Here is a 25,512-nt window from a genome sequence, read left to right on the forward strand (position 1 = left end):
GCGCACCGCGTCCCCGCGCCGCCTCTCCACCGCAAGCTCCCCACCTCCCCGCTGCCAAGGACGCTTGGCACCGCGAGAGCCTTACGAGCCGCTGGGAGGGTCAGTCTGCGCCGGACTCAAAGCTCTCTGCCAGAAAGGTCTGGCTTATCAGTGGTCGAGACTGCCTCCGCCTCCTCCCAATCCCGGTCTCCCCGCCCAGCCCAGAAGGACTCAGAGGCGCGGCAGAGTCCCCGACGCAGAAGCTGGGCGCGGAGGCTGCGGACCCCGTCCTCGGACCCCGTCCTCGGACCCCGTCCTCGGACCCCGTCCTCGGACCCCGCCAGCGCCATGTGGCTTTCGCTGCTGCTGCTGCTGGCCCTGCTGCTGCTGGCGGTCTTCCGCAAAGGGCACCTGCGCCTGTCCGCAGGCGGCTCCCCGAACCCCTTCTCCGAGGACGTCAGGCGTACCCCCGCGCCGCTGGTGACCGACAAGGAGGCCAGGAAGAAGGTTCTCAAGCGAGGTCAGCGGGAAGGGACCCTGAGCTCCAGGGCTGCACTTGGGTGGCTTGCATTCCCATTCCGACAGGGCAAGCCGCTGTCTACTTGGGCCTCAGTTTCCCAAATGTAAAGCGTTAGGAGGGCTTCCTTGCACGGGGAAGCGTCCCGCCTTAGTATCTGCTACCGCTGGGAGCCTTAGCCCTGGCAGGCCCTAGGCCTTAGTGGCTCCATGGGCGCGGTCCGGTCTCAGCATCCCAAGGTCATGGTATACCCAAGAACAGGTCCACGATCTGCAGGATAGACAAGAGACCTTCCCCCCATTTAGTTTATAGGACCTTAACTTTTTTCACCTACACTACCTCAATGGTTCAGAGGCGTGGAGGAGCTGCACGTTTCTTACAACCTGTGTGGGAAGTTGTATTTTGCCCATCAAGTGATTTGACTGGTTATGCCTCCTCCCAAATTATATGGTCAAACTCTGGTTCTAAAACTTTGGAAGAACCTCAACAGGATGCCTCAAGCTCAGAGCTTCTCCTTGGTCAACCAGAGTATCTTCACTCTCATCTTTAGGACATATTTTGGGGTTCCTCAAAAGCTTTAAAGAAGGAGTTCTGTCTTAAAAAAAAAAAAATAGATCTCCTCTTTGATCTCCAAGGCCCCTACCACTTGTAAATTTTAGAATTCTGTGTGACACATCTTGTGATACAGGCGGCCACAATACTCTTTTAAGTGGAAAGACTATTAGTCTGAACTTCTGAGATCAGGGTTTTAGCTTGAACTCTGTCATTAATTTACTGCATAACCATTCGCAAGTCACTCCACTAATCTTGGGTTAATCTAAAAATTAGGTGACTAGTATAACTTTTTCACACTAGGTTGTCATCTATCAGTGGGTCATGAATTCGATTTTGCGGTTTGGATTTCAAAATGTGATAGAATAGAAACTATCAGAGTCATCATACATAGTTCTGGGAATTGTTGAATTGTGAAACTCCTGTTTCAGGTATTTATATTATATACTTATTTATAACCTGGGTTGTGATATAAAATGTGCTTGTTTCTCTAAAAATGTTTGAAAAGTTTTCCAAGTTGTTTTTTTTTTTTAAGATTTTATTTATTTATTTGACAGAGAGAGATCATAAGTAGGCAGAGAGGCAGGCAGAGAGAGAGAGAGAGAGAGGAGGAAGCAGGCTCCTTGCTGAGCAGAGAGCCCTAATGTGGGGCTCTATCCCAGGACCCTGAGATCATGACCTGAGCCGAAGGCAGAAGCTTAGCCCACTGAGCCACCCAGGTGCCCAAGTTTTCCAAGTTCTTGTGCAGTCTGAAAAATTCCAAATCTCAATTCTTCAGGAGTGATCTTTAAAGAACAGATCTTGTGTGACCCCTTAGTTCTGCCTCTAGCCTTTTCTGATATTAAGGGGGTGGTGCTATGATTTCTCAGCTCTGTCCTGCTCAAGCTTCTGCTTGGGGATCGTGAAGAATCATCATAGGACCAGGCTGCTCCACTGGTGCCAACAGACCCTGTGTTTTCCAAAGATAACCAGCTTGTGAATGGACAGTTCCGTGAGCCAGCAGCCTGCCCACAACACTCTCTTCTGTCCCCCATCTCCTCGTTTTCTTTCTTTCTCAGCTCTCTATCTGCACTGAAGTTTCTCAGCCTGTATTACTGACAGCTTTCTGGTTTTGTTTGTGTTGTGGTTTACTGATTCCTACTTTCTTTGATAGTAGGGAGACTCCCCAGGTACATATGGGTTTTGATTACATCAATCTAACTCAAACCAAATCACTGTCTTTAATCTGCCTGGCTGGTCCCTGAGAATTTCCCAGGTGAACGGGTGGAGTTATTTTAGTCAGTCACTCCATGCCGAACTCCCTAGAGTTCACTTGCATTGTATAAGCGAGTGGAGTCTTCCTTGGTTTCTATCTCTTTGCTCTCTCGCTGCCCCTGCCTGAGAAGCTCACCCTCTGACTCTTCCCTCTGCGGTAGCTTTCTCAGCCAGCCAAGTGCCAGAGAATCTGGATGCAGTGGTGATTGGCAGTGGCTTTGGGGGCCTGGCTGCAGCTGCGATTCTGGCCAAAGCTGGCAAGCGAGTTCTGGTGCTGGAACAACACAGCAAGGCTGGAGGCTGCTGTCATACTTTTGGACAGAAAGGTGTTGAGTTTGACACAGGTAAGGTTTATGTGGGAAGGGGCTGGGAGCATGGCTCTGTCTTCAGGAGGCTGGGGGAAGCCATTATGGGAGGATTCTCCTTTTTGACAAGGCTAGCTTCTACTTGGTCAGATCACAGGCTTTTTTACTTCCTCTGAGATTAGGTGGGATTTTTCAAAAGAAATTTGGTCAGAAAACTGAAAAGCAGAGAAGGTCTTATCTGAATGTGGAATGGGAACAATGTTTCGGAGGCACCACTTTGCCTGATAGCCATAACCACTGGGTATGGAAGTGGGCAGAGATTTGGTGGTTTCTGTTGCAACTCCTCCCCACGGAAAGGGTCGGTGGTACCCTCCGGGCGGGGGACTCAGACAGGCAGGACTACCCCTTTCACCTTGCTTCCTTATCCACCTTTCCAGGGGTCAGTCCTCTTATCTCATGACACCTTTTTTTTCTGTCTCCCAATAGGAATCCATTATGTTGGGTCCATGCAAGAGGACGGGATTTGCCGTTTGGTCTTGGACCAGATCACGGAGGGGCAGCTGGACTGGGCTGCCTTGTCCTCTCCCTTTGACATCATGGTACTAGAAGGGCCCAATGGCCGAAAGGAGTTCCCCATGTACAGTGGGGAGAAAGCTTACATTCAGGGCCTCAAGGAGAAGTTTCCCCAGGAAGAAGCTGCCATTGACAAATATGTAAAGCTGGTTAAGGTAACATGGCCATAATGAGGACCCCTGTTTATTCCTGACAAGGCTGACCTTCTTCATGAGTGGAGCGACTCCCTGGCAAGAAGGGAGAAACAGTCAAGTCTGCCCTGAACTCAGCCACTATCCCTAGTTGGCCTCAGTGCCTAGTTGGGTCCAGTCTCTGGACCCTGGGCTTGGCGGCTGCCATTCTCACTCTGGCCTCTGGGGGGCACCCTGGTCTCCTTTTTGACAAGGCTAGCTTCTACTTGGTCAGATCACAGGCTTTTTTACTTCCTCTGAGATTAGATGGGATTTTTCAAAAGAAATTTGGTCAGAAAACTGAAAAGCAGAGAAGGTCTTATCTGAATGTGGAATGGGAACAATTCACGGAAGACGGAATTTTAAAAACCCAAGTTCAGCCAGGTCTAAGTGGTGCTGGGCCCTGCTTGGGGGCTGGTGCTGGCTATTGGAATGGTGACTTCCTGACAGTGTTCTAGATATGGGACCTGTTCTCAGGGCTCATGTTTTCCCTCAGGTGGTGTCCCGTGGAGCTATCCATGCCGTCCTGTTGAAGATGCTCCCCTTGCGTTTAGCTCAGCTCATCAGCAAATGTGGGCCGCTCACCCGTTTCTTTCCATTCCTTCGTGCGTCCACCCAGAGCCTGGCTGACGTCCTGTGGCAGCTGCCTGCCTCCCCGGAGCTCCGGGCGGTGCTGAGCTATATCTTCCCCACTTATGGTGGGTATTGGCCTTGGGTCCTGGGCAGCTCCTGGAGGAGGAGGTGCTGCCCTCTTGGCTCTCAGTCTTTCTTCCTGAGCCTGCTTGACTAACTGAGATGGAGCAGTATATACCCAAGGCCCTCTGGAGCTTCCAGATAACAAGTCTGGCCACCTACCTTCTGGACTCCCTGGTAAAAGATTCTGTCATCCGTGCCCTGGATGGTTTTCCTTTCCAACCGACAATGTCCTCCCTCATCTTGGCAACATGGCACTTTGCAGGGAGGACATTCCCACCAGCCCCAGGATCTGTCAGTTGCCCTCTATTTGAATGGAAATAGGCCGTCTGGCTGCCCTAACCCTGGGAATCATGTGGATCCTGGGATGGGTCGACTCAGGCTGTGTGATTTTTGACAGGAAACTGTGTTCCTTTCTAAATGGTGCTGCTGCCGGCTCTCACCTCATCACCCCTTCCTTGCTTCTGTAGGTGTGACCCCCAACCACAGTGCCTTTTCCATGCATGCTCTGGTGGTTGACCACTACATAGAAGGAGCCTTTTATCCCCGAGGGGGTACCAGTGAGATCGCTTTCCACACCATCCCTGTTATTCAGCGGGCTGGGGGTGCTGTCCTGACCCATGCCACTGTGCAGAGTGTGTTGCTGGACTCAGCTGGGAAAGCCTGTGGTGAGAGCCCTACATCCTGCTTCCTGGTCCCTGGGCTAGGGTGGGACAGGACTGGGGTCCTGAGAGAATCAAAACTGTGGTCACAAGGTGGAGAAGAACTGATCACAAGGGGAGTTCAAGGCTGAAACTGCCCAGAGCAGGGGCTTGAGGAGAGGGATTAGTCTGGAGGTGAAAAAAGGAGGCAGGAAGAATAAAGGGTTGACTGTTCCCCCAAAGGACAGTATATAATCATTTATTCAATAGGTAAAATAGTTATCTGGTAATCCATAACCTCCTTGAATATAGGGGCTGTATCTCTGTTATCTTTGTAGATCTTAGCACATAATGGAGGCTCAACAGGTTCCTATTCAGTGACGGAATGAATAAGTAACGTACGCACTCCAAAGGGCAGTGTGGAGGCCAGCCAGATGCCCTGGCTTCGGTCTGTAAATGGCAGGTGGAGCCAAGAATCTCGTTAGCCTGGCTCAGGTCTTTCCTGGTGCCTGCACAGAGAGTCAAAATTGCGCTGTGGATTAATTCTGTGAGGGGAGGGTGTATGCAGGGAAGGACTCAGAGAACGAACAGGCCATCCCTGACTAGGGGCTGCCTGAAGCAGCAGGGAAGGAGACAGAGAGAGGCCTGAGAGAATAGGGCTGATGTGACAGTGAACTCACCAGAGGAATCTTGCAAGGAGGATTAGGGGAGTGGATGGCCTAGTACATACACACACACAACACACACACACACACAACACATACATCAAGGGAGAAAAAGCCATGAGCAGTCTCTGGGAACGCATGTGTAGAAGAGACCAGGAATTGCCGGGATAAAAAAGAGGTGGCTGTCAGTTGTGCGAGATTTTCTCTGATGTCCAGAGCAAGTTCTTCCAGCCGAAAGAGGTTCATGAAGCAAGGGTTGATGGGTTTAATTAGATTCGGTTCAGAATATTACTTATATTTTTCAGGTACAAGGTGATAAAAGATGGAGATAAAAACATAAGATGGCTATAAAGAAAATCTGTAACTCAAGAAGTTTCCAGCCTCATAGGGGAGATCACTGAGACACAATTTAAAGTGTCAAATAGAGACACATACTAAGGATGGAGGAAGGAGTGGTACGGTGCCTGAGCCTGAGCCAGTGGAAGAACAGCTTGTAAAGTGTGAGAAGAAGCTAGCCCGAGGTTTTGGGATGTTATTCCAGGCAAGGGGAATAGCATGTGCAAAAGAACAGATGTATGAAAGAGCTGAGTATTTTTAGACATCTGGAAGTAGTAGCTTGAACCCTAAGAAACTGCCTTTTATTTTTTAAGTAGGCTCCATGCCCAGAGTGGAGCCCAACGTGGGGTTCGAACTCACAATCCTGAGATCAAGATCCAATAGATGCTTAACCAACTAAGCCACCCAGGTGCCCCAGAAACTGCCATTTTTATAGGTCAAATATGGTTGAATATCAGCTGCTTCATATGCTGTCCTCAATAGGTTAGTGCGTACGGCCAGAGATGGGACTGGAGACATAGAAGGGCCCAGACCTTGGAAGGCCAGTATAAGACTTTGGAGTTTATCTTACAGAGGTTGTGGTGACACCAGAGGTTTTCAGAGTATTTTGGAGATAGAACTCTGGTAGCAGTGAAGAAGGGCCTGGGATTCCAGTGGAAGAACTTCAGCGCATGAGCTTTGTTGGGGTCAGTGTGCAGGTTGTTGGGTTTGGCTAAAGAAAAGGGTACCTACATGGGGAGAGAGCCAGGGAAAGTAAGGGCAGGAGTGACTTGGGCTAGGTGAAGATGTACTCACTTTGCAGTTTGGCCCAGAGCCTGCCCACCTGGACCTGGGTGGGCTGGATGCCCAGGTCTGAGAACATGCAATGTAGGCTGGGAGAGATGTGTGCAAGATCTGGACCTTTCTTGGAGTGCGCAGAACCTCAGCCAAGCTCTTGTGCCTGTAGGCGTCACTGTGAAGAATGGTCAGAAGCTGGTGAACATCTGTTGCCCCATCGTGATCTCCGACGCAGGACTCTTCAATACCTATAAGTACCTGCTACCTGAGAACGCCCGCTGCCTGCCAGGTAAAGACTGGGCTGCGTTGCTCTTCCGAGCTCCCACCAGCACCCCTCTGGGGCTAGCCTGCCCAGCCCGGCTGGTGCTCTTGCTCTTCCTGACTGCCCTGTGACCGTCCTTGAGCAGAACAGGTGAGCACGAGCATGCCGTCTCCAGCATCTCTTCCCAGCATGGCCTCTGTGCGTAGGGGTTGGGAAGCAGCTTCCCTTGTATTGTGTCACCCCCCAAAGAGCCCTTGGTCCTTCTCTCTCATTCCATTCTTGGCATATTTACCCTCTCTCCCTTATAACCTCACTTACTTTGCCCTCTCCTCTTTCAAGGCTCCATTCCAGATTGCCCATTTCTAACTTCTCCAGATCTTAAATCATCTCTCTCACAGTTGGTGAGGGTGGGTGGCATCCTAAAGGAACATTTCTTGGGTTTTCACTAAGTTTGTGGTATGAATCCTACTTTTCTCCTTAATTTCTCACTTATTTTGAATGGGAAAGCCTCGTCTGACAGTATCAGTAAGGGAAGCTAAGGCCGGCATGGAGAAGAAGGTCTTGCTATAACTATTGTGTGTTTTATTGGGGATCCAAAGTTATATTTTTTGCCTCTTTCAGGAACCAGCTTCTTATTGGGGCTGAGGCTGCAGGAGGAGTATCCTTCTGGCTTTCTTCTGTCCCTTGAGCTCTGGGCTTGTGCTTGAAATCTGGGACCCAGACAGAAATAATACTCAATGTGATCATCTCTTCTGATAGACTGTGTCCAAAAATCGAGAAGCCTGATTTTAGGGGCGAGGGGTCAATAGGCATAGCCACAGGTGAGCCCTCCCTTGGTAAGTCTGTGTGAGAGGCTTTCCCTTTGTCATTGACATGACATGATCCTCATTGCCACCTGGGAGATGTCATCATCCTAATGTTTACGCAGCATGTGGAGAAGTGAGGTGAAGTGACTTCCTGAGGCCACCCAGGTGAAAGTAGCCAAGTTGAGATGAGAACACTGGTGTGTCTGACTGGCTCTTGGCCCACTCTGGACCAAGGAATGTGGAGCTTCCAGACAAAAGGAAAGAGGCAGGAGAGCAGCCAGCCTACAGGGAACAGAGTAGCCGAGCCAGAGTTGAGTGAGATGTTATGATTTTGAATTGGACTTTAGAATGTCACGTACTAGAAGCTACTGGTATGATCTGAGGACAGGAGGCCAGTTGGCGGGGAGGGGATCTGTAGTCCAGGAGGGTAAGAGACAGTTCTAGATAAAGGCCTCTGGCTGGGGTGGGAGGTGAGAGTGAGGAAGAGCTCCAGATGTGGTTGGGGTGGAAACCATGGCCTTCATTGGTACATGGGGGTGCCCAGAGAGCAGTGGGAAGGAGCTCTCCCCTCCAGAGGGTGGGCCTGTGGCTGCTCTGGAGGAGCCAGGGAAGGTGGGCAGCACAGTGGGTTCAGTAGAAAAGTGATGTCCTGGGTCCTTCCAGGGGAGAGGACAGGTGGCAGCCATGATGGTCTCTGAGGCACGAGATGTGTATGACCAAAATCCAGCCTTCTCATCTCTTGGCCTCACTTAGCTGGGCTTCAGCCAGCATCTGTGCCAGCAAAGGCCTCCCTTCCCTCACACCACATGGGCTGAGTGGGCTGAGGCAGACTGGCCAGTGGCAGGGCAGCTGGGCAGGGCTCTGTGGACTGATGGACTTTGCCTTTGGTACTTGCTGCCTGGCAGTCTCTCAGGAACTCTGAACCCTGGCCCTGTCCTCTGATGGGTCCCTGTACCCTCCCCTCTCTCCCACACCTCCTCCCCCAGCAGCCATGTTGCTCTCCCTTCACTATCTGGTTACAGTTACAACATTTGCTGCTTTATGTGTCTTATCTAATGGCACCAGGCCCACCTGGCAAAAAAAAAAAAAAAAAAAAAACAATTGTCCTACTTGGGTGGGGAGTTAAATGCGGCCTCAGATGAGTCCAGTCTGAGAACATTTCAGTTCTCAGTGGCAGTGAGGATGCCTAACTCAGCACACCCCAGGTGCTGGGACTCCTTTGTTTCCAGCTGCTCTGGGCTGGGGATTCTCATGGGTCTGTCTCCCTCTCAAAGATGAGAACTGGGTGGCCTCTGGGGCAGGCAGTGCCAGTTGCCGTCAAGTGTGGAGGAGGGGCGGTCAGGCAGAGGGAGCCTGTGTAAATGGGAGCACTTTTCTTAATTCCACTGCTGAGCCTTGAGGAGGTTTCTGGGGATGGTTTGGAGGGGAAGTTGTCTGAGTGGGGAAGACTGGTCTGACAGTACCAGTAGGGAAGCTGAGGCTGGCCTGGGAAAAACAGCCTTGATGTCATCCTTGTGTGCCTGATTTGGAACTCTAGGCTCTTGTTTTCTGCCAGGTATGTGGTTTGTGGATCATATCCTTCTAGTTGGAGAAAAAGGAAAGGAGGGTCTGGCTGGAGGTGGTGGCCATTCTTAAGGGCCTATGAGACCTAGACTGTCTCATTCCCTGTCCCCCCCCCCCCCCCCCCCCCCCCCCCCCCCCGTCTTCCCCATGACCACCCCCACTGCACCTGGTGAGGGGGGAGCTGGCAGTGTAGTCAGCCCTAGATGCTGGGATGCGGGTCACCGGTGCCCCTGCAGCTCCAGAGTAGCCCCAGGCGCCCTCCTGTGGCTCTGGAAGCCCGCGCTCCCCTTCCCCCATCAGCGAGCACCTACAGTCCCGCTGCCATCGTTAGCATGCCATAGGCTCAGAAGTGGCCTGTTTTTCTATGTGCACCCTACACAGATTGCTCAGTTCTTTGTGGCCTCTGTGGGGAAAGCCAACTTCTTTCAGGAACAGTTGCTGTTCCAGTAGACAGGCTTTGTATCTGATACCCTGTAGTGTCACCAAGGCCTAGGAGAGGACCTGGCACATTTTAGGTCCTCAACAAATACTTGTTCAACAAGTTAAGCAGAGCAGCCAGTGGGCGAGTTACCCTTCAGGCAGGTGATGGTCCTGGGAATGGGAACGAAGGAGAAGACTTTGTGGGAGCCACTTCCAGAAAATTGGTCTGGGGTCATTTGTTGAGAGGTGGGGAAGCTGCTTAGGTCCAGGGGACATCAGATAGCCCTCAGAAGAGTCTGTCACCCTCCTCCAGGGTGCTCTTCCCTCCTCCCCTACCTGAATTCTAAACATTAGGTGTCAGTAATGCTGTTTGCATTTGTTCACATGCATCGCTTACCACGTTGAGGTCTCGTACTGCCTGAATGGATCATGAGGAATTATGCATAGTCATTCATTAGATGGCTTGTATTAAATGTTATATGGAAATCAAGGCTTGTAACAAAGTGCTGTGCATATGTGTGGTCTGTATAGTGTGGAGCACAGTAGTCCGCTCATGACTTAAAGCCATCAGGGGGAGGCTGGAGGCAGTAGGCCTGAGACTGTCCTGTGACCCTGGGCCAGCTTAGGGAAGCTGAGCCTCCCGGGCTTCTAGGGGTGTTTCGAGCAGAGGTGGGAGAAGGCAGAAGAGTGGGAGCCTGGGGTTGGGCTCTTTACAGGCAGGAGACGGAAGAGCAGCTCCCTCCCCCCGCCAAGTCAGTGTTGAAGTAACAGCTGTGAAAATGGCCCAGGTGCTAGGCTGGCTGCCGAGGGTAAAGTGAGCAGGCATCCGCAAGGTCAGGGCAGGAAGCGGCCACCACAGCCCCAGGTCACGCAGCCCTGACACTTTGGCAGGTGTGAAGCAGCAGCTGGAGATGGTGCGGCCTGGCTTGGGTGCCTTCTCTGTTTTCATCAGCCTTCGAGGCACCAAGGAGGACTTAGGGCTACAGTCCACCAACTACTTTGTCTGCTTCGACACAGACCTCGACAAGGCGTAAGGCGTGTGTGCACATGGGGGGGGAGAGGGGGTCAGCAGGGGCCTGTGGCCCACAGGGCTCTTGCTTCCTCCCCTTCATGCTGGGAGAATCCGCAGCAGGATGTGGACTAAGACTCAGCTTTGTCCCTGGGGAGGGGTGTCCTTGGGGGTGACGTACCCTCTGGGCAGTGCAGTGGCAGTGAGCGAGGCCTGGGGATTGGCAGCCATGCTCCTCCCCTGCAGAATGGAGCACTACCTCTCGGCGCCCAGGGAAAAGGCTGCGGCACACGTGCCCATCTTCTTCATCTCTTCCTCATCAGCCAAGGACCCCACTTGGGAGGACCGGTTCCCAGGTGGGGCTTTGGGTCCTGGGGGTGGGGGTGGGGGCTGGAACAGGGAAGGGGCCTGGGGTTAATAAGCCCGGCTCTGTGTCCCCAGAACGGTCCACGATGATCGTGCTGATGCCCACCTGCTATGAGTGGTTTGAAGAATGGCGGGAGGAAGCAAAGGGACGGCGGAGCAGTGACTATGAGACCCTCAAAAACTCCTTTGTCGAAGCCTCCCTGTCGGTTGTCATGAGGCTGTTCCCACAGCTAGAGGGGAAGGTAGGACAGTAGACTATATGCTCATGGCAACAAATTGGTGACAATTCTGCTTTTTCTTTTGGGGAGGGCAGTAAAGCCCGGAGACAGCCAAGCTTGGGGAAGGGAAGGGAACCCATGCCGACAGACAGCTCTGTCAGGGAGAGCAGAAAAGGGAGGAGGGGAGGGCCTTATTAGGCCCCACTCCCACCTCTTGGTTACCTTTTTTGTCTCCTCAGGTGGACAGTGTGGCCGGAGGGTCCCCACTGACCTACCAGTTCTATCTGGCTGCTCCCCGAGGTGCCTGCTACGGGGCGGACCATGACCTGGATCGCCTACATCCTCACGTGATAGCTTCCATGAGGGCCCAAACCCCCATTCCCAACCTCTACCTGACAGGTACGTGGACTGCCCCATTTCTCCAGGGCCTGAGACCCTGGGCGTCCCTGTCACCCCAAGTACTTTGTTCTGTCCTTAGGTCCTACTGTTCCCTACAGCCTTCCACACGTGGATGGGCTGCCCCAGCAGGCTTGGATCTGGGGTGGCCTAGCTGGGAGGGATGACCATGACAGCCCTTGCTCCCCATCCTCCTTGTGGGAAGGTGCTCATGGGCCTTTGCTCTTGTCCCCTAGGCCAGGATATCTTCACCTGTGGGTTGATGGGAGCCTTGCAAGGGGCTCTGCTGTGCTGCAGTGCCATCCTGAAGCGGAACTTGTACTTAGACCTTAAGAAGCTTCACTCAAGGATCCATGCACAGAAGAAGCAGCATTAGTTCAGTAAGCAGTGGGTCTGAGGAGTCCCACCAGCGCTATGGCTCAGCCCTTGATTAGCCATGGTGTCCTTCTGTCCTGTTCCTTCCTCACATAAAGCACTCTAATTTGTTTTATTTCTGACTAGAGGTCTGACACACAGGTCACAGTCCTTAGATCATAGTTCTCAAGCTACGGCTCTTCCAGTTGGCCGATGATGAGCTCTCATGCCTCCAACATGTCCCTGCTGAAACACCTGGTATGGGTGGGTCAGTGCCTTGCAGAGCTCCTCTTGTCAAGCAGTGCTTTGCATACCACACTCTCATACCTCCCAGCTCCAAGCTGTCAAGAGTCAAGTATTCTTTTGGTCAGGTGGAGAGAACCTTCAAAATCATGGGCCAGCTGAAGCAGCTTGGGCCAGCTGTCCCGAGGCTTCTCCTCTCCCATTCTCCACGCTGCGCTGCAGGAGCTCCACATAACTGAGGGTAAAGAGGGCCTGAACAGGCTTTTGTCCAAACCTGGGCATGGTTTTGGTTGTAGTTCCATAGGTTCAGAGGCCCCCAGACCCCATTTTTGTTGGTTCCAATGGCTCTTTCAGAGGGTCGAGGAAATGCCTATGATGGGCTCGGTGTGGGTGTGGAGGTAAAGACATTTGCCAGCAAGGTATATGTTAGCATATCCAATTCATACACAACAGGCCCTAGGTTCGTCTTACTTCCAAGGTGACACTGGGTCTTCATTGGGTCTGCACCAAGATATGTTTACGGAGCTCAGTACCTGAGCCTTAAGGTTTATCTTCCAAAAATCCACAGCAAAGGGTAACATTAGCAGTGGGGGCAGAGGAGTGGAAAGATGACTTTACCGGGGTTGAAGCAGGCTGAAAGAGCATTCCCGCCAAGCGTATAGCAGAGGACAATCACAGAGGTAACTGTAAGACACATTAGCCAGCTACCTACTAGACCCAGAACATGGGCTGCCTGTTAGGGAGCAGTGCGGCTGGAAATCAGTCAGGATCAGAATGTGGAAAGCTACAGAATGTGTGCAAAGGCCTGGGATGGTGTTCCTGTTTACTGGTACACACATGGGGATTAGATAGGAAGATTAACAAGGCTTTAAAAAAAAATTACCTTTCACTTATATTAGCCTTATTTCTGTCAATTTTATTACCATTTTAATAAATGTAATGATTTTGCAGCTTTAATATTTGAAGTTTATTTTGGTTTCTGTGCAATGATACAAAGCTACATTGAAATGGCATTCAGAGGAGCTCAGTAAAACATTATGTACTGAAAAATACTTATCATTAGACCAAATAAGCTTTTAAAAAAATAAAAGTAATTATATAGTTAAGTTAAAGCTGAAAATATAAAACATTGCAAAAACAGTGGCACTGTACTAATCAGGTAAACAAAAAGGGAAACAACTCCAGTCATTTATTTAACATGAGAAAATTCTGAACTAAAGGAGTATCTATGAGTGTGAGGAAGCTGGCTTTTTGGCAGCTTGAAACTACACAGCTCAGATCTAACACCTTTACAGAGGAGTTTCTCAACAGGGACATTTAGGAAATTCACACGGTTACTTGTGGGACTAGCTGAGCTAAGATTCAGTCTTTCTCTGGATAAGCAGTTAAATGAAACCTGAAAAATCTCTTCCCAGGATTCTTCCTTTAGTAAGGCAGTGTCAAAAACAACCTTCCCAGCAAGAGTTTTCAGAAAACAGCTGGTAGAACTAAAGGGTCTGGTGTCTGGTGTCTAAAATACTTTCCTCCCTGTTCAAATGATTCAGAACATGTGCAAAGCGTGCTAGCTTTCATCACATACACATAACAGCATTATATATCAAGTTACCCTGTAAAAACAAGGAGCAGGCTTCCTTTTTTTGATTTAAATGACATGAAGTAGAGGAAAAAAATAAGAATCACCATCAGGGGAATTAAAGAGGTTTATAATTCTATCACCAAATGTTTCATTAAAAGCCATCACGGGAAAAGAAATGTCAGCATTTATATAGCTAGTTGTCCAGTCTTTCCGAGCTGTTACAGCCTTTCTACATGGACAGGCCTTCACTCCCCCCGAGTCTGGAAGCGGATTCTTTAATTCCTCTCAGTAATCTGTAGCAGGAAAACAAATCCGTCTATTGACATCCATGACTAAAGCATAGATTCCTCCTCATAGAAATCACCCTGCAACCAAAAGCTGGGGCAGGAAAGCAAGCATGTAGCTGTCTGGATAGGGGTGCCTCTCATGGCTCCATGTGCCTCCCCTCCCCTCACCAGCTTGAAAGACCTGCCTTAGCCAGTTCATCCTTCTCCACATCATCCCTAGAAAAACATGCTTCCAAGAGTTCATCTTCAAAAGGACAATTCCTGAGGAAACAAGTTTTCCACAGGGGTGAGAGAGTTCCTTCAGTGTAATTTCTAAAGTGAAACTTCAATTCAATCGTACTCTTAGCACGAGAAACAATACTTCTTGGATGCTCAAAAAATGGAACTATGAAGACTCCACAGAATACTTATTTTGCATCCACTTGGTGCCAACCCTCTTGGTTCCTGAAACCAACCTTTCTGTTCTCCTTACAAGCAAAATCCATCAAAAAGGGACAGCAACCAGTAGCCAGGAAGAGCTGTGTGAGACCTTACTTAAGTTACATTCATATGTCCTAAACAAAGAAAATGTGTCCTTTGCATGGAGACACTGAACTGAAATACCAGGGAACGTCATTATCCTGTAGGCAGATATGCAGACGGTGCCACAAGCACTCCTGCAAACAGCTTAGTTTTGGGGGGAAGAGACCAGATAGAGACATCAGATAATGTCTGCCCTTTTTTGTTGGGAGTTGCAAAATTTGTGACTGGCATTATTAGGAGTTCTTAGAGTAGAATGAAAAGAGCCAATCCTCTGTAGTGGGGGCAGTGAGGAAGGTGCGTGGGAGAACCTGAGCTGGGCCCTGAAGGAAGAGTTGGGGGAGACAAGCGGAAGAATAGAAGGGAGTGCACCCTAAGCAAAGAACAGCCAGGGGAAGCCAGGGAATGGAGGACACAGCAAGAACAAAAAGGCACAGAAGCCTACATGGGACTGCCCAGAGGAGCCTTTGGCCTGGAGAGTATGCAGATCTACACAGTCCTGAACACCAGAGTCATAAAAGCTTGCTTCTCTAAGCCATGAGAGGTAGACAGGGGGATCCATGGTTTTATGGAATGCTAGGAGAACCTGACAGAAGATTCCCTAGAGAGAGGAAAGCATTTTAAGGTTGGTGCACAGGCAGAGAGAATGATGCAAGAGCATTCATTCCTTCCTTATCTCCATAAATCTCAAGTCAAAGCCATGCTCTGTTTTAAGCAAGGTGCAAGATAATGTGACAACAGGCTGGTCCCTTCTGCAGACCGGCTTCCTCGACAGCACAGAATTCATCCTACTGCCATCACTTTCCACATTCTTTGTATTTCCCTGAGATCAGCTATTCGATTTCCAATTTTTCTCTGCAGAAACAACTCTCTCTAGGCTACTATGGGGTAGCACAACTAGAGCAGATTTAAGGAGAACTTCAAACCACAGCAGGATCCAAGACACTACCTCAGTTACCCCTGAATTTCTTAAATTTTAGTAATGTCTGATATGGGCTAGAAGGAGAAATTTTACGAATTACCCTTGGCATTTTGTATCAATCAGAGAACCATTAACTAGATTAAGGTAAAAGACAGTACAGTTAGTTTCTGATTACAGGTCTGTTTTGTCTAGTTTAGGCAACAAAGGCAAAGCAGAGTTTATGGGAAGCCTTTCATAAAAGCCCTTTGAAATAATGCAGATCAAAACCGAAACCCTCCTGTACATCTTCTTATGCAAAGCCTGAGCTCACCCTATTTTAAAAAATTTGTTACAATTGTGAGTATAGAAGAACAAAGCATTTCAAAAATCATAACTATATTTTTAAAAATCTATAACGGGAACCATGGCTTTACAGCCTTACTTCCAGAATCCCCAAGTTCAGTCAGTACAACCAAATGGAAGTTTTGTCTTAATATGAAAATATTGGAAAAACGTGAAGAACTTACTCTAGACATGTTGGACTTAACAGGCAATAAAGCACTTTTTAAAAGCTGTTTTGGTTTGCTGCTGGAGCCTCTCCAGAGAGTTATGTGTTAAAGTCGCCCTTTGCCTGTCATCATTCACCTCTTCATCTTTTGTAAAGGGCACAACCCCCCCAAGTAAGAGGCCTTGGTACAAGAGCATCTCATCCTGCAGAGAATTTTCCTAGGTCTACAAAGATAGTAGTGGGCACAATGCTATTTTCAAGGGATAACTACTAAATGACCAAGACCCAAGGGAACGCAGTCGGCAGCAGTAGCCTGCCTGGGGCTGAGCTCCCTTTGGTCACAGTTGGCTTCCCACATACTCCCTCTACTCACATTCAGAGGAGGTAAGGATGGAAGACACGAGCAGAGATAATGGGGACACAGGAGTACAAGGTCACAAAAGTGCAGGTGCAAAAATCAAAGCAATCCCCTTGCCTCTGCCAGCCCAGACTTGCCACCAAATCCTAGAGGAGGGGGTGTCTCTTAGGTCACAGTACTTTTTTCTTCATCTCTCCATTTAAAAACAAATCAGCAGGGAGGACAAAGTTCTCAAGAATGGAAAAATCAAATCTGAAACAAGAGCAACACAATTCATTGGTAACATTAATCTCTTTCCAGAAGGAATATACCTCACTATGATTTTAGGGGGAAAAAGATCTTATTGGGGAACCTGGGTGGCTCAGTCAAACATCTGCCTTTGGCTCAGGTCATGATCCCAGGGCCCTGGGACTAAGTCCAGCATCAGACTCCCTGCTCAGTGGGAAGCTTGCTTCTCCCTTTGTCCCCTTCCCCCTGCTCATGCTCTCTCAAATAAATAAAACCTTAGAAGTCAGTTTGAAATCAAACATATACCAGAAAGATGCACATTTGGTGGAAGAACTATGGGAACCCTGGCTTCTGCTTTGTGCCATTCTGTGTTGTTCTGAATTGTTTATATGTGCATTTTTTTAATTAGAAAAAAATGAAAGGGAAATAAATTCTTAAAGTCAATTATCTGGAACAGTAGTAGGCCAGGGCTAAATTGAAGCTGACCTACTAGGCTAGTTAAAAAAGATGTTCTGAGCTGAGTGGCTTATTCTGGTGCTGGTATGAGCCATACATGTAAACTGTGTTCCCTTTAGGAAGTCAGGCCACCAACCACTTTTTACCAATGTCCCGACTGTCCCTACACAAAAGGGGAAAGGGTGAGTGCTGGCAGCAAAAGGCAGTGGAAGTATCCTGCTCCCATTCAGACAGGCTGCCTCTGGGGAGAGTATTGCTCAGCTCCTGCATTGTGGGGTGGAAGGAAACCTGTTTTCTGACAGGCCTGGGATGGCCACACTCAGGAAACCTAGTCCACAGTGCTTAGTAGGGCTGATCTGGGGAATTGCAGGTCTTTTTGTTTCTGGACCCATTTGTACTCATGGAGTGTAGTCTAATGCTTTGCTACCTAATGCATGGTTCCCCAGCATTTGGCATCACCTAGAAACTCCTAGAAATGTAAAAACATAGCTTCCACCCAATAGGTAAGGATTCAGATTTTGCTTTTCCATCATAATTCCCAAGGTGGTTAAAATCTGCGAAGTGCTGATTCAGTGCCAAAAGCACAGGACAGGTGTCTACAGACTTGCCATCAAATGTTAATTTTGCCACAAACTTGCAGTATGAACTTTGGGGGGAAAAATCATGTTTCTGGGCCTGACTTTCCTCATCTGTTGAGGGAGGAGGCTGATGTAGAACATAAGAGGGAGGGAGCTGATGTAAAACATATCTAGCTCTCATGTTGCAGACATGTATATAATGGATGTCTCTGCTCTGTGGTCTGCAAAGGGATAGGCAATGGCGGCAGCATCCCAGAATCAGCTGCTGCCTCCATGTCAAACGCAAGTGCACTGCTGGGCCTATCTGAGGCTGCATCTGCCTCCCACACGCTTGGGGCTCCCTTCCTTACCTTCTGGTCCAAACGCTGGTAATCACTGGCCTTTGGGCGCCGAGTGACTTTAGATCTTTTTCCTTCTAGGACAAAAGCAATAATCTGGGGAAAGGAAAAAGAAATTAACAGGTGACTCTACAATGGCATATTTCAGTCTCTAAAATCAGAGGTCACCACCTGGTAGTACATTTGTTAATGACCCTGACAGTGAAAGAGCAGTACAACCACAAAGAGGCCTCTTTAAATTATAAGTTTTCAGTTACATCAGAATCTATTATACTGTCAAACAGGAAATGACAGATGAAGGAAGACTGTGCTGGGCTTTAGCTTGTGGGAGTCTGTATGATTTACTCAAAAGCACAAAGATCTGCCAACTGTGCCCCAGACAGCTCTAGGATAAGACATTCCTTTTTTCCCCACAAGCAATAATTATTTCTTATCTGCAAATGTACTTTTTCTCCTTGTTTCATTTTAACCTTACCATTTTCACATCTGAGGTTTCTGTGTGATAAGCATTTGGATGTAGCCTAAGAAACACACCATATTATTAAACGTCTTTCCTCATTCCTCACACCCACAGGCAAACTGACATCATGAACTGAACTCTCCAATTTCAACCAGGCTATAGAAACTACTGAGTTCTTAGGGCTCAATGAGAAATGCCGTCATTTCGTCATCAGAGTGGTTGCTAAACAACAGATATTACTCCACACCAAACCCTGCTATCACAGTAGAAGACGAGTGTAATCATGCAATTTATGGCCATTCTTCTAATCAGAAATTCAACTGACTGTAGAAGATAGTCCTGGGCTCTCTGCTGTGGCTGTCAAAGACTAGGTAACCACTCTTTCTGCGACTGCAGATGGAAGATAGAAGCTCGGGTAAGGAAATCAGAAACGATGCACCATCTTCAGAGTGGAAACAGGAAAGTAAGTACTCTACTTACAGACTGTCAGGTACTCAGGTTCTCTGAGGCAGTAAACGATCTAAGTTTACAATTTCGGGAGGAGAACCCAATTAAGGTCCTCACTTGGCACCTAGGACAGCAGCAGAGGGTACTCAAAGGAATCTGACATGAAAGAAGATGATCTATAAAATGAGAGTAAACGCCCTAGGAGAATCTGAGGAAAAACTGCAGTTTGTCTTAAAACCCCCAGTGCTCACAGGCTGATGAGTGATAGATATTTGCGCACGCACCAAGAATTCAGGATGGAGGAAATCCCATTCCTCTTCTTAAGGCAATTCTTGACTTACCTTCCGTTTGTTGTGATAGGCAATGTAGAGCACAGCAACAAGAATGGCTGCAGTCACCAGATAGGCAAAGAAGTGGCTGCTCTCTGCACTAGCACTTCCAAGATTGTCCTTAAAAAGGTCATCATTCTCCCTATTCATGGAATCTGAAAGTGTCCCCTCATGGTTCTCACTGGAGGCAAGGCCAGGCATTTCTTTCTCTCCTTCGGGTGGTGAATTTTCAGGTTCTGTCTCCCCTTCCTCAGCCTTCTTGGCCTCCACATCTGTAAGCTCTGAAGCCTTGCCATCTTTCTCCTGCTGTGGAGAAGTGGAGTCAGAGTCTAGTAATTCTCTCTCCCCAGATTCACTTCTAAAAGCATGCAGAGAGGTATCTTTGCCAGCTGGTATGTTTAGGTCAAGCTTGGTAGGCTCCTCCTTAGCAGAGGATGGGTTAGAGACCAGCTTATCAGGGCTGTCTCCTTTGGACTGTGGCTCAGGCTTCTCCTCTTTAGGGCCATCTCCTATGGACTGCGGCTCAGGCTTTTCAGTGTTAGGGTCCTCTCCTGTGGGCTGTGTCTGGGTTTTCTTCTTGTTAGGGTCCTCTCCGGTGGTCTGAGGCTCCGGCTTTTCCTTCTTAGGGTCCTCTCCTGAGGACTGCGTCTGGGGCTTCTCCCTGTTAGCACCGTCTCCCCTGGACTCCGTCTGGGGCTTCTTCTTGTTAGAGTCCTCTTCCGCGGTCTGAGGCTCAGGCTTTTCCTTCTTAGGGTCCTCTCCTGAGGACTGCGTCTGGGGCTTCTTGTCAGAGTCCTTTTCCGTGGTCTGAGTCTCGGGCTTGTCCTTCTTAGGATCCTCTCCCGTGGTCTGAGGCTCGGGCTTGTTCTTCTTAGGATCCTCTCCCGTGGTCTGAGGCTCGGGCTTTTCCTTCTTAGGATCCTCTCCCGTGGTCTGAGGCTCGGGCTTTTCCTTCTTAGGATCCTCTCCTGAGGACTGCGTCTGGGACTTCTTCTTGTCAGAGTCCTCTCCCGTGGTCTGAGGCTCGGGCTTTTCCTTCTTAGGATCCTCTCCTGAGGACTGCGTCTGGGACTTCTTGTCAGAGTCCTCTTCCGTGGTCTGAGGCTCGGGCTTTTCCTTCTTAGGGTCCTCTCCCGTGGTCTGAGGCTCGGGCTTGTCCTTCTTAGGATCCTCTCCCGTGGTCTGAGGCTCGGGCTTTTCCTTCTTAGGATCCTCTCCCGTGGTCTGAGGCTCGGGCTTTTCCTTCTTAGGATCCTCTCCCGTGGTCTGAGGCTCGGGCTTTTCCTTCTTAGGGTCCTCTCCCGTGGACTCCGTCTGGGGCTTCTCCTTGTCAGAGTCGTTTCCCGTGGACTGAGGCTTGGGCTTCTCCTTGTTACGGTCGTCTCCCGCGGCCTGCGGCTGGAGCTCCTCGTCAGGGCCCTTGCCCGTGGCCTGTGGCTTTAACTTGTCGGACTTTTCTACTGGTAAGGAAACTGAAATAAAGAAACCAGTTGGTTTCAGAGCCAGAAGAGACTGAGGCAACAACCAAACGGGCAGGCGGGTGATGACAAGCGGAGGGGTGGCTATGGCAGGGAAGACCCGCGGTGAGGGTGGTGGGTCTGGGGGGTGGCAGCTGGATTACTGGGGGCACGGGGGGGGGGGTCTCACCCGTCGCTGCGACGCTCAGCAGGACCAACGCAACCAGGAACCGCATCCTGCACAGGCTGTGCTTCCGCCCTCTACTGCTCTCGCGAGATCCGTCCGCGAACTCTTAGTATTCTTAGCTCCGCCCTTTCCTGCGTGCGTCTTTCCGCCGCAACCCCGGTGAGGGGAAGTGGAGAGGTAGGAGAGGGCCGGACCGGCTGGTGCTTCCGCTTTGGCTGTATTCGTCCGTGTAGAGGTCCTGCAGTCTTTCTTTTCCAGATTTTTTCACTGCCTAGCCGCCGCCGCAAACGTCACTCCCCTTTTCCTTTTTACCCCCCTTGTATTTCCGAGACAATCTTGGCAGAGCCAGAGCTCCCTGGCCGGCAGATGGCCCCACGGGACTGACGTCGTGGGGCCTGACGTCGCCGGGACCCGGCGCCTCGGCTCCATCCTCAGCTCACGTTTTTAACTTCTCCCTTTCTCTCGGTTCTTTGCTCGTAGCTCACAAAGGTTTTGCGCCCAGGTCTCTCCCATCTGGAAACAGAAACTCATCCCGTCACCTTTGTAGCGGGAGCCATCCCATTCCCACGGGGACTGCCCTCCGAGGTCCCCAAAGATCTTTTCTAAAAAGTAGGGCCTTTTTCTTGTCATGAAAGTTATTCATGTTCGCTGTAGAAGATTTAGTGAACGTATTTATAGAAATAGGAAAAATCTTTATCCCACTCTTACGGGATAATCACAAGGTTTTAGTGTATTTTCTGCCTTGCAAACGTTCTAAAATTTTTGATTTTGGTATACATTCTAGTGGTTCAGAAACCAAAATGAAATTAAAAAAAAAAAAAAAAAAAAAGGTATACATCAAAATTCTTGATCCCTACCATGCTACAGATTACCACTAAGTGTATTGTGTTTCTATGTAGTGTTTTATTTATTTTCTAGGCTTTTTTTTCCTTTTCCTTTTTTTTTTTTTTTTTTTTTTTAAAGATTTTACTTACTTATTTGAGAGAGAGGCACACACAAAGAGCACCAGCAGGGCGAAGGGAGAGGGACAAGCAGACTCTGGGCTGAGTAGCGAGCCCAACCTGGGGATGGATCCCAGGACTCTGGGATCATGACCCAAGCTGAAGGCAGACACTTAACCAACTGGGCCACCCAGGTGCCCGCCCCATCTAGTGTTTTGTTTTTAAACAAGTAAGAATACTTATTTCTCCCTCTGTCTTAATGGGTGTATTTTTTTGTTCTGTTTTTACATGCATATTCATTTTCCTCCAAATTGGTATCATTGGGTAAATAGTTTTGTATCCCACTGTTTGAAGTACTGTTAGTTTATACGTTAATTGCTGCTTGAGATCTTTTGTAATCATTGGCCAGCTTAGAGGCTTGGTAGATTGGTTTTAAAAATGATAGGTCCTCACTTCTCTGTATCGTTCCAATTTTAGTATATGTGCTGCTGAATCAAACATGATAGGTCCTCACTTAATGGAGCATGGAATCTAGTGGAGAACACAAATATTAACCAAATATTTATACAGTTGTACTATGTGTGAATGTATGTTTGTGTGTGAGTGCACATTCAAAGAAATGCCAAGAAAACAAGGTGCAGAAACTGTGAGCTCTATTGAGACAGGGACCTTCAAGTTGAGGACCAGAGAGTGTAGGTATTTCCCAGGTGAGGTTGAAGGGAAATGGTTTACGTGACCTTGGGCAATTCACCCGTGTTAAGTATTAATTTCATCATTATGTAATGGGAATAAAAGTATTGAGAATTAGATATTTCATATGAAGTATTTAACCTAGTATCTAGCATATAATTAAGACTCCCCAAAGTTATTATCATATGTTCATTATATAAAAATTTTTATATAAAGATAAGCCAAGGTAAGAAAATAAAAATATCTTGTAGTCCAGAGCTATTGTCATGATTATTTTGTTGATTTTCCCCTTTTTTATGGGTGTCTGTGCATATGATAGATTATTAACTGAAAATAAAGCAAGTTACAGAACCATACATACAATTCTTACCTTACAGGTCCTCTTTGTAGTTTTAGTGCTACAGCTAGTCATGTCACTTGTCTTCTGGTACACTATGGGCTTGTTTTTCATGGTTTCTTTACTCAACATCCTTTGAGGGCTTTCAATTGTCATAGAACTGAGTGTTTCTATGAGGAAAGTGAAATCAACAGAATAAAATACAGCACAGTGGTGAAGTAAGATAAGGAGTTAGATATTTCAGTAGAGTGTTGAGGGCAAAACGTGTTTGCAATGGGTTATGTAGTGAATGGAAGGTAAATAGTAACTACCCTTTTCTGGAAGTTTGCATGTGAAACAGAGGGTTTCAAGTTATATAAGAGGATTGAACTTTTTTGTTGACTGAGGGGAAGAGCTCATTAGACAAAGTGACCAAGATTACAAGGTACAGAGATGAACAAGGCCAGAGATGAAGGGTTGGGTCTAGGGAGCAGCAGAGCTATTGACTTTGGATTGAACCACAGGTTGACTTTGAGACCCGTGGAAAGGCAGTTAAAAATGATTAGAGGGTGAGTGGAAATTTAGGTGGGGATGTGGGGGATCAAAATGGAACATTTCAGCTGGCCTCAATTTTCTTGATATTCTAAGAGGCAGGGCAGTCTTCAAGAGTGGGAAGGTGGGGATTGAGTTGGGGATTTGAGAATGGTGATGTGTAGTTGTTGAGGGGCTTTGGAGAGGAGCTGACAAAGGCCAATCATAATAACCAATGAGTGGCATGGAAGGTCTGGCTGATGTTTGGCATCACAAATCAATTGTGGCACCTAGTTCATTGTGTGGTTCTTCTTTAGGCAGATCTTCTAACTGGAATAGGATTAGAGAAGGCAGATGCATCACCAACCCCAAACCCACACCCATTTTGGTTTAAGGGAGTGGTAGCAGGGATTTTTAGTAAATCTTAAATTTTCTTGTACCCCTGCAAGATAAAAACACTTAAACTAGGAAAAGAAGGGAGCTTTCTCAATCTGAAAGAGGGCATCATACAAAAATCTCACAACTAACATTATACTTAGTGGTAAAGGACTTGAAATTACCCTCTAAGACAAGGAACAGTGATGTCTACTCTTACGACTTCCACTCTGTACTAGATGTAGCCAGGACAATTTGGCAAGAAAATGAAATAGAAAGTATCCAGATCGGAAAGGAAGAAGTAAAACTATGTTTACAAATGGTGTGATCTTGCATATGAAAATCCTGAGGATTTTCTAAAAATTCATTAAAACAAGTTCAGCAGTGGGGCACGTGACTAGCTTAGCTGGCAGAGCATGCAGCTCTTGATCTCAGAGTCGTGAGTTCTGACACAAGACACAAGTTCAGCAAGGTTATAAGATGTGAGACCAATATACAAAAATCAATTGTATTTTTTTTTAAGGTTTCATTTATTTATTTGACAGAGAGAGATCACAGGCAGAGAGGCAGGCAGAGAGAGAGGAGGAAGCAGGCTCCCCAATGAGCAGAGAGCCCGATGTGGGGCTCGATCCCAGACCCTGGGATCATGACCTGAGCCAAAGACAGAGGCTTTTTAACCCACTGAGCCACCCAGGCGCCCCTCAATTTTATTTCTATACATTTTCAATACACAACCTAAAAATGGAAATTGTTTAAGAAACAAGTCCATTTGCTATCAAAAAGAACGAAAGAGGTAGTGGCACCTGGCTGGCTCAGTCAGTAGGGAATGAAGCTCTTGATCTCGGGGTTGTGAGTTCAAGCCCCATATTGGGCATAGAGTTTACATTAAAAAAAAGGCGGGGGGAGTAAAATGGTGTTTAAAAAAAAAAAAAAGTGCAGGGGCACCTGGGTGGCTCAGATGGTTGAGTGTCTGCCTTTGGCTCAGGTCATGATCCCAGGGGCTCTGCTCAATGGGGAGCCTACTTATCCCTCTCCCTCTGCCATTCCCTCTGCTTATGTTCTCTGGCTCTTTCTCTGTCAAATAAATAAAATAAGTAAGATCTTAAAAAAAAGAAAAAAAAGGAAGTCCAAAACTTATTCTCTGGAAACCATAAAACATTATTGATAGAAACTAAAGACCTACATAAATGGAAAGACATCCCATATTCATGGGTTGAAAAACTTAATTTTGTTAAGATGGCTATGCTCCCCAAATTGATCTACCAACACACTCCCTATTAAGATCTCAACTGACTTCTTTACAGAAATTGGCAAGCCAATTCTTAAGTTTATATGGAAATGTAAGAGACCTAGGATAGCCAAAACAGGCTTGGAAAAGAGCAAAGTTGGAGGACACACCCTTGTCAAGTTTTATTTTTTTTTAACTTTTTTTTTTTCTTTTCTTTTTTAAAATAAGCTCTATCCACCGTGTGGGTCTTGAACTCTCAACCCCGAGATTCAAGAGTCACCCATTCTGACTGAGCAGGCTGGATGCCCTCATACTTCCCAACTTTAAAATTTATGACAAGTTACAATAATTAGGACAGTGTGGTACTGGCTTAAAGACCTATAGATGAACTGAATCAAATTCGAAGTCCAGAAATAAGCCTCTACACTGATGGTCAGCTGATTTTAAACATGGGTCCTAAGACAGTTCACTGGGGGAAAGAATAGTCTTTTCAACAAATAGAATACTCTGGGACAGCTGTCTAATAAGCATACGAAGAAATGCTCAACTTCACTGGTATTAGGTAAATACAAATCAAAATCACACTGAGATCCCGCTTCATAACTACCAGCACAGCTATAATAAACAATGGACAAAACAGAAAAACATGTGTTGGTGAGGATGTGGGGAAACTGGACCCTCACACGTTGCTGGTTGAAATATA

The 25,512-nt window shown here is 47.9% G+C and overlaps 2 protein-coding genes and 1 long non-coding RNA gene across 4 annotated transcripts in view; 2 read left to right on the forward strand and 1 right to left on the reverse strand.

Annotated features, from left to right (window-relative positions):
- The first annotated feature begins 5 nt into the window (after positions 1–5).
- On the forward strand, positions 6–13,056 carry RETSAT (retinol saturase). Its single transcript, XM_082743466.1, has 11 exons — positions 6–499; positions 2,464–2,646; positions 3,094–3,335; positions 3,847–4,048; positions 4,514–4,711; positions 6,632–6,751; positions 10,405–10,543; positions 10,769–10,878; positions 10,964–11,130; positions 11,346–11,505; positions 11,739–13,056. Exons 1-11 carry the CDS (start codon positions 328–330, stop codon positions 11,876–11,878), a joined length of 1,833 nt encoding a protein of 610 aa, XP_082599592.1. The 5' UTR covers positions 6–327; the 3' UTR covers positions 11,879–13,056.
- Positions 13,043–20,881, reverse strand: TGOLN2 (trans-golgi network protein 2). Of its 2 annotated transcripts, none has more exons than XM_082743476.1 (4): positions 20,732–20,881; positions 19,097–20,556; positions 17,861–17,944; positions 13,043–16,500 (listed from the first exon to the last, which is right to left on the reverse strand). In XM_082743476.1, the coding sequence occupies exons 1-4, from the start codon at positions 20,775–20,777 to the stop codon at positions 16,495–16,497; spliced, it is 1,596 nt and encodes a 531-aa protein (XP_082599602.1). In that variant the 5' UTR covers positions 20,778–20,881; the 3' UTR covers positions 13,043–16,494. The 2 variants fall into 2 exon arrangements, with proteins under 2 accessions (XP_082599602.1, XP_082599601.1); XM_082743475.1 differs by having other exon boundaries at positions 13,043–13,968; positions 20,732–20,879.
- Positions 17,951–25,512, forward strand: part of LOC309870930 — a 24,898-nt gene continuing 17,336 nt past the window's right edge. Inside the window, exon 1 of the long non-coding RNA XR_014314875.1 lies at positions 17,951–18,771. This is a non-coding gene — a long non-coding RNA (uncharacterized lncRNA). The remainder of the gene's footprint in view (positions 18,772–25,512) is intronic.

This window comes from Mustela nivalis, assembly GCF_964662115.1.
Source record: "Mustela nivalis genome assembly, chromosome: 8".
NCBI lineage: Eukaryota > Metazoa > Chordata > Mammalia > Carnivora > Mustelidae > Mustela > Mustela nivalis.

Excerpts from the sequence above, each read along its gene's own strand:
- TGOLN2 (XM_082743475.1), bottom strand. The coding sequence starts at position 20,777 with ATGCGGTTCCTGGTTGCGTTGGTCCTGCTGAGCGTCGCAGCGACGG. Across the intron at positions 20,557-20,731 it reads GCTGAGCGTCGCAGCGACGG|TTTCCTTACCAGTAGAAAAG; the intron begins GTGAGACCCCCC and ends TCTTTATTTCAG. Across the intron at positions 17,945-19,096 it reads CCTATCACAACAAACGGAAG|ATTATTGCTTTTGTCCTAGA; the intron begins GTAAGTCAAGAA and ends TCCTTTCCCCAG.
- RETSAT (XM_082743466.1), top strand. The coding sequence starts at position 328 with ATGTGGCTTTCGCTGCTGCTGCTGCTGGCCCTGCTGCTGCTGGCGGTC. Across the intron at positions 6,752-10,404 it reads GAACGCCCGCTGCCTGCCAG|GTGTGAAGCAGCAGCTGGAG; the intron begins GTAAAGACTGGG and ends ACACTTTGGCAG. Across the intron at positions 10,879-10,963 it reads TTGGGAGGACCGGTTCCCAG|AACGGTCCACGATGATCGTG; the intron begins GTGGGGCTTTGG and ends CTGTGTCCCCAG.